Genomic DNA, 8,276 nt, shown 5'->3' with positions numbered 1-8,276 from the left:
CTGTGTCAGGCAAGTGGCACATAATGGACTACTATGCGATGCGATGCGATGCGATGCGATGCATATTTACCTTTGCAGGGAATGAAAGAGGAAGTAACACTCATCAGGGTTTACTTCCTCTTTAAGGCCCATTTATTTATCATTAGCCCCACCTAGTGGCCAAAATGCCTTTCTCATTGATTTATTTCAGAGAAATATATTGCATTCTGACCACTAGATGGAGCTGATGAGACCAGTGTTCTGACGAGAAAGGTCCCCTCCATCGGATAGTGTCTGCCCTATACCACGCAGGCGCAGCGCAGTACGGAGGACAAAGGAGACGCCGAAAGTCTCCGAAGACGAACAGCCGATTATCAGCTCTGCATGGCGCCTGCGCACTTAATAGTACATTTTGTCAGATGCTGCCGATGTTGTAAGCACTTTGTAAGAGGCCAGCTTGCGTGCTCGCCTCGCTGCGCTCGCCACGCTTCGGGCACGGCCTCGCCACGCTCGCCATATTTATATTCTGATGTTGTGTCCACTTGGATGGTGGGGCTTGAACCTGGACATAGTGAGCAGGCGCCGTGTAGAGCCGACGATCAGCTGTTCATCTTCGGCATCTCCTTTGTCCTCTGTACTGTGTAGGGCGGACTCTATCCGATGGGGGACTGTTCTCACCAGGACACCGGCACAAAAAAAAAAAAAAATTTTACAAAAAAAAAAAAAAAAGGATGGTGATGTTTTGTTCAGTTTGTACAAATACTTTGGACGTTCGTGCAACGAATGTTTAAATAGACACCTTAATGATTTATGAAGGAATACTTATAGACACACCCAATGATATTTTTCACATGCTCACCCCCGAGGGAGGGGGGGTTGTTGATTTGTAAGAGAAATAAAAGACACAAGTCTTACTGTCTACAAAGATTCTATTTATTGCACCATCCGGAGGACAAAGCTGTAATAGGCACAAAGTGAAATACAGAAACAGCAAAGGCTTCTGGGAGTGCGGAGGGAGGGCGGAAGGCACGGGGGTGACTCTGGTTTACATCCTTCCCAGTAAGGATTAGTAGGGATCATTGAAGGGGTACATGGGGTGAGTGGCGTCTCTGGGAACCGACTTTCCGTCCACCTACAAAAAACACAGAACAGACATTAAGAAGGGACATTCCTGATGTTCTAATGTCACCACATTATGGATAATAGGCAACCAAGGGTTATACTGCCACCTACAGGAGAAATGTGATGCAGAGCCCCTACCCCAAAGCATCCCTCGATGTCTGGGGCATGTGGCCTGGTATGGTTTGGGGGGGGGGGGGGGGGGAGACGTCAATCCACCCCCTTTCCCTGCCAAGCTGCATGTTGGGATAAGGGTCTGGTATGGATTTTGCTGTGGGGGGGGGGGGGGGGGACCCCACACACTTTTTTTTGTGGTTACAGAGAAACAAACAACTATTTTCTTCACAATAACAAAAAGGAAGGAATTTGCTACAAAGTTTGTTACATTCCCCTAAATATACAGCAATCACCCAGGTGGGGGGGGGGGGGGAAGTGGAGTTACTCTTTAAGACTTTCTGGATCCCCCAAAAGACAAGAAAGATATAGATTTATTGTTGGCGTGTGAGAGACAGCAGTGTGATCAGTGAGGGATTTGTTCTTAGGAAGCCATCAGGAAGAAAAGCAGAAAGGTCGCCGCTCTGCTATTGTAGCCGTCGGTATCCCCACTGGGGGGTGGGGGGGGGGGGGAACTTTGTGTAGTCGCTGCAACAGGAAATGAGGTGTAATCTCCCTGGTAATCAAACGTTTTGGTGGATCTTGGGCCCGCCGCACATCATTCAGATATCTTCTCTTTCAGCCAGCGATTTCGTTCACCATAAGAACGATCATAGCTGCTTGATCGTTCTTACAGGCGGTGAGAGGGGACACCCCCCCCCCCCCCCGATGCTTCTCCTAGCTCACCCCTGCCATCGGCGAACCCGGAGAAGGGACCCGCCAGCATATTTCTGTCATGCCAAATGGTCCCTCTATGATCGTTCGGAGGCCGGGCGCGATGTTATGATGTCACGCCCGGCATTCTGCATTCTAAAAAAAAAAAAAAAAAAAAAAAAAAAAAAAAAAAGGCACCGCCTCGGCCGGGAAGCCGAAATTTTATTTTTGATTTCACTAAATGGAGAATATGAAAATAAGAGATATCAGAAAGCACTTCGTGGCTGAACAGTGGATATCTCAAATGTATCAATGTAGGGAGGCATTTTTGATTTCAGGCTTTCCAGCCTAGAGGTGAGATGTGGAGAATTATTGACCTCGGATCTCACTGTAAAGAGGAGGACCGGTCATATTTATTCCCATTACAAGGGACGTTTACATTCCTTGTAATAGGAATAAAAAGTGATCAAAATAAAGAAGGTAAAAAAAAATATTATTGTAATAATAAAAATAAAGTGTCAAATTAGAATAATAAAAAAAAAAAAAAAAAAAAAAAAAAAAAAAAGTTATTTTTTTTTTAGTAAAGTGCCCCCGTCCCCGTGAGCTCACATGCCAAAGCAACCGCATACATAAGTCGCGGCCACATATGTAAACGGTGTTCAAACCACACATGTGAGGCATCACCACGAACGTTTACTTGGCGTAACATCTTATACAAAAAGAATTGAGCTAACTTTACTGTTTCTTTTTTCCCCCATAAAAAGATGGAAAAATTGGCCGCAGAAATAACGCGCAAGAGAAATTATATATATATACACACTTTTTTTTTTTTTTACATATAGAAGAGAAATGTCAGAATTGGCAAGTGGCTAATCAACAAAATTTAGACACATCTACAGTTTTACTGGAGACCCCCTTTAAAGTGCCCCCCCGTCATGTACAATATATTCAGCTTTCATTTGATTCTTTTTTATAAAACGCGGTTTCGAGCTTTGCTCGCCACTTTTGCCAATTTACCGTTATTAATGGGATGATGTATCTCCAGCCTTTGTTCAGACTTCCAATTTGCGTCATCTCCTCCTCCGTCAGACAGAAATCAAACACCTAATAGAAAAGGAAAAATGTTCCATCAATCCAGTGAAGGGTCAATAACCTCAAAAAAAAAAAAAAAAAAATGATAAGTCATCCATTTACTATTTTTAATCTTTTTTTGCAGTATTTTTTGTGCATTTTGAAAGTTTTTAATTAGAAATATATATATTTTTTTTAAATAAATAAAGGAAAGAAAGGGGGTCAGGGGTTTAATCCCCTCCCCCCTAAAAAAAAAAAAAAAAAAAAAAAAAAAAAAAAAAGGGGGTTGGGGTGGGGTTTGGCTATGCCTACACTTCAAGGGTGTGTTTACATTAGCGTTGCTGAAGAGCGATCTATGTTTTAAAAACCAAAAAAAAAAAAAAAAATCCCGCTCTTCAGAGTGCATTTGGCAGATTGAGGAGGTTTTGTACCACCTGTTTTAACCCCCTAAATGCGGCACCACTGCACCGTCACCCCCATGCATTGCACATGACTGCAGGGCGGTTGCAGTGCGGCTCCGGGTGTCGTATGCAGCAAGAAGAAGCCCCTGCAGGGGGTACAACTCCTGCGACGCCCATGAAACAAAAGCATCACAGCTGTGACACATGCGCTGCCCTGGCCGCAGCCTTTTCAGCTAAAGGAGGAGAAGTTGGGGGGGGGGGGGGGGGGGTGATAAAAATGCTGCTCAACTATGTGTGATATTTTACCAACCCCCCCAACTGCTAGTGAAAAACGAGACGAAAAATATGGGAAGTACAGTTAGCAAAGCATGCTCATGCTCGACTCCCACTCTCCACCCCCCCTTTTTTCTTTTCCCCATAATAATATTACAAAAGGGAAGGGGGGGGGGGGGGGTCACCACTGCCTGCATTTATAGTGGAAAAAGGTTTGCCCCGCCCCTGAATCATCGTGTATGTAATCTGATCTCCCCGGCTCTCATGATCTGTGGGCTGATAGGAAATATTCGGATGGAGTATTTAAAATTTTTACCTTATTAAAAAGAAAAGGAGATATAGAGATAGAGATATATTTTTTAAAAAGGCATTTTTTTTTTTTTTTTTTTTTTACTGGGTACCAGAGATATTACTTTTATACCAGAGAGTATTTTTATAATACGTCATGTTGCCTTTTTTTAATATATATATATATATATATATATATATATATTTTTTTTTTTTTATGTCTTTTTAATGATTATTTCATGCTTGGACGATCGAACAATTTTATGTACAAGCAATAAATATATATTTGCTAATCTATTCATGTGGGGTTGTTGCCCACAAAGTCCCAATGAATGATCCTCTCTCTTTTTTTTTACTGAACACAAAGACAATATATATTAGCTGGGATTATGTATATCATATTTTCCTTCTCCTCATGTCTGCCAGCAACCCCTCCCCCCCCCCCCCCCCCTTGTATCTTAAACAAAGAGAACTCTGCAGGTGTGTGGGCGGGGCTTAGACACCTTATACCCCAGGTGGAGCCACGACAACCCTGAACCTTCTAATTATCAGATGATGCGAGAGCGCCGGGCAGATCCTCCGACATACAGAACCGATTAAAGAATATCGGCAGCACAACTGGGAAATTTGTATAACCCTCCCCTCCCCCCCCCCCCCCCCTTTTACCGCAATTTAAAATTTACACTATTTGCTGCCATAACATAAAACATGCTGAAATGAAAAATAAATACACACATTCTCACCCCCCTATAGGCTGAACTGGACGGACTTTTCTCAACTAGACTACCTATGCAACTATATTTGCACATCCAGTGGGGAGAATAACGATCGTCTCCCCTGCAGATTGTGTGAGTTTTGCCCCCTTACATAGAAATGAAGGTCTATAATTGTTATCAGAGGTGCATTTTATATGATGGAGACAGAATATCAACCAAAACTCCAGAAAAAAAAAAAAAAAATCACACATGATACAAATGTTATAAATGGGGTAAAATAAGTATTTGATCCCCTCCCAACAATACCCCTCCCCCCACAGACTGGCTCCAGTAGGGGCTCATGTGGTACACAGATCAGTCCTGACAATGTAAGAAGGTTCTCCTAACGACAACTCGTTATGTGTATAGAAGACGCCTGTCCACAGAATCCCTTCCCTCCAATCCTCATCATCATGGGGAAGAGCAAAGATCTGTCAGAGGAGGTCGGGGAGAAGATTGGAGACCTGCACAAGGCTGGAATGGGCTACAAGACCATCAGCAAGAAGCTCGGTGAGAGGAGACGACTGCCGGAGAGATTATTCACAAATGGAAGAAATACAAAATAACCATCAATTGTCCTCAGTCTGGAGCTCCATGGAAGATTTCTCCTCATGGGGTGAGGATGGTCATGAGAAAAGTGAGGGATCCGCCCAGAACTACACGGGAGGAGCTTGTGAAGGATCTCAAGGCAGTTGGGACCACAGTCACCAAACAAACCACTGGTGACACAATACACCACCATGGATTGAAATCCTGCAGCCCCCGCAAGGTCCCCCTCCTCAGGAAGACACGTGGACAGGTCCCCCTCCTCAGGAAGACACGTGGACAGGTCCTCCTCCTCCTCAGGAAGACACGTGGACAGGTCCTCCTCCTGCTCCTCAGGAAGACACGTGGACAGGTCCTCCTCCTCCTCCTCAGGAAGACACGTGGACAGGTCCTCCTCATCCTCCTCAGGAAGACACGTGGACAGGTCCTCCTCATCCTCCTCAGGAAGACACGTGGACAGGTCCTCCTCCTCCTCCCCAGGAAGACACGTGGACAGGTCCTCCTCCTCAGGAAGACACATGTACAGGTCCTCCTCCTCAGGAAGACACATGTACAGGTCCTCCTCCTCAGGAAGACACATGTACAGGTCCTCCTCCTCAGGAAGACACATGTACAGGTCCTCCTCCTCAGGAAGACACATGTACAGGTCCCCCTCCTCAGGAAGACACATGTACAGGTCCTCCTCCTCAGGAAGACACATGTACAGGTCCTCCTCCTCAGGAAGACACATGTACAGGTCCTCCTCCTCAGGAAGACACATGGACAGGTCCCCCTCCTCAGGAAGACACATGGACAGGTCCCCCTCCTCAGGAAGACACATGTACAGGTCCCCCTCCTCAGGAAGACACATGGACAGGTCCCCCTCCTCAGGAAGACACATGTACAGGTCCCCATCCTCAGGAAGACACATGTACAGGTCCCCCTCCTCAGGAAGACACATGTACAGGTCCCCCTCCTCAGGAAGACACATGGACAGGTCCCCCTCCTCAGGAAGACACATGGACAGGTCCCCCTCCTCAGGAAGACACATGGACAGGTCCCCCTCCTCAGGAAGACACATGTACAGGTCCCCCTCCTCAGGAAGACACATGTACAGGTCCCCCTCCTCAGGAAGACACATGTACAGGTCCCCCTCCTCAGGAAGACACATGTACAGGTCCCCCTCCTCAGGAAGACACATGTACAGGTCCTCCTCCTCAGGAAGACACATGTACAGGTCCCCCTCCTCAGGAAGACACAGGTACAGGTCCCCCTCCTCAGGAAGACACATGTACAGGTCCTCCTCCTCAGGAAGACACATGTACAGGTCCCCCTCCTCAGGAAGACACATGTACAGGTCCTCCTCCTCAGGAAGACACATGTACAGGTCCCCCTCCTCAGGAAGACACATGTACAGGTCCTCCTCCTCAGGAAGACACATGTACAGGTCCTCCTCCTCAGGAAGACACAGGTACGGGTCCCCCTCCTCAGGAAGACACGTGGACAGGAACGTCTGAAGTCTGCCAATGAACATCTAAATGATTCAGAGAAGGATTGGGGAGAAAGTTCTGTGGTCGGATGAGACCAAAATTCAACTCTTTGGCATTAACTCGCCTCGCCGTGTTTAGAGGAAGAAAAATGCTGACTGACCCTAAGAACACCATCCCTACAGTCACACATGGAGGGGGGAACATGAACACCATCCCTACAGTCACACATGGAGGGGGGAACATGAACACCATCCCTACAGTCACAAACGGAGGTGAGAACATGAACACCATCCCTACAGTCACACACGGAGGTGGGAACATGAACACCATCCCTACAGTCACACACAGAGGGGAGAAACATGAAGACCATCCCTACAGTCACACACGGAGGTGAGAACATGAACACCATCCCTACAGTCACACACGGAGGTGGAACATGAACACCATCCCTACAGTCACACACGGAGGTGGGAACATGAACACCATCCCTACAGTCACACACAGAGGGGAGAAACATGAAGACCATCCCTACAGTCACACACGGAGGTGAGAACATGAACACCATCCCTACAGTCACACACGGAGGTGGAACATGAACACCATCCCTACAGTCACACACGGAGGTGGGAACATGAACACCATCCCTACAGTCACACACAGAGGGGGGAAACATGAACACCATCCCTACAGTCACACACGGAGGTGAGAACATGAACACCATCCCTACAGTCACACACGGAGGTGGGAACATGAACACCATCCCTACAGTCACACACGGAGGTGGGAACATGAACACCATCCCTACAGTCACACACGGAGGTGGGAACATTAACACCATCCCTACAGTCACACACGGAGGGGGGAACATGAACACCATCCCTACAGTCACACACGGAGGGGGGAACATGAACACCATCCCTACAGTCACACACGGAGGTGGGAACATGAACACCATCCCTACAGTCACACATGGAGGTGGGAACATGAACACCATCCCTACAGTCACACACGGAGGTGGAAACATGAACACCATCCCTACAGTCACACACGGAGGTGGAAACATGATGATTTGGGGCTGTTTCTCTGATAAAGGTCCAGGCCGACTTTGCCGCATTGAGGGGCCAATGGACGGGGTCATGTATTGTAAGATCTTGGAGGAGAACCTTCTTCCCTCATCCAGAACACTGAAGATGGGTCATGGATGGGTCTTCCAGCATAACAATGACCCAAAACATACCACCAAGGCAACAAAGGAGTGGCTCAAGAAGAAGCACATTAGGGTCATGGAGTGGCCTAGCCAGTCTCCAGACCTTAATCCCATAGAACAATTTATGGAGGAGCTGAAACTTCGAGTTGCGAAGAAACCTTCAGGATTTAGAGAAGATCTGTAGAGAAGAGAGGAGAAAATCCCTCCTGAGATGTGGAAACCTCATCACCACCTACAAGAAACCTCTGACCTCTGTGATCACCAACAAGGGTTTCTCCACCAACCACTAAGGGGATCAAATACTTATTTTACTCCCTGAACTGCAACTCCATTTACAACATTTGTATCATGTGTGTGTTTT

At 46.8% G+C, this 8,276-nt stretch overlaps 1 protein-coding gene across 3 annotated transcripts in view; it reads right to left on the bottom strand.

The window, feature by feature from the left end:
• Nucleotides 1–896: 896 nt before the first annotated feature.
• Nucleotides 897–8,276, bottom strand: part of AKR1A1 (aldo-keto reductase family 1 member A1) — a 60,055-nt gene continuing 52,675 nt past the window's right edge. For all 3 annotated transcript variants that reach the window (XM_077450772.1, XM_077450773.1, XM_077450771.1), the window contains 2 exons: nt 2,923–3,009; nt 897–1,111 (listed from right to left, as the gene is read on the bottom strand). In XM_077450772.1, coding sequence (XP_077306898.1) covers nt 1,046–1,111; nt 2,923–3,009 — 153 coding nt within the window. In that variant the 3' untranslated portion in view covers nt 897–1,045. The remainder of the gene's footprint in view (nt 1,112–2,922; nt 3,010–8,276) is intronic.

This window comes from Lithobates pipiens, unplaced genomic scaffold (assembly GCF_037356315.1).
Source record: "Lithobates pipiens isolate NorthernLeopardFrog02 unplaced genomic scaffold, aLitPip1_a1.2 Scaffold_23, whole genome shotgun sequence".
NCBI classification, from domain to species: Eukaryota; Metazoa; Chordata; class Amphibia; order Anura; family Ranidae; genus Lithobates; species Lithobates pipiens.
The sequence above is the reverse complement of the archived record's forward strand: the minus strand, read 5'-3'. Positions and strand labels throughout refer to the sequence as shown.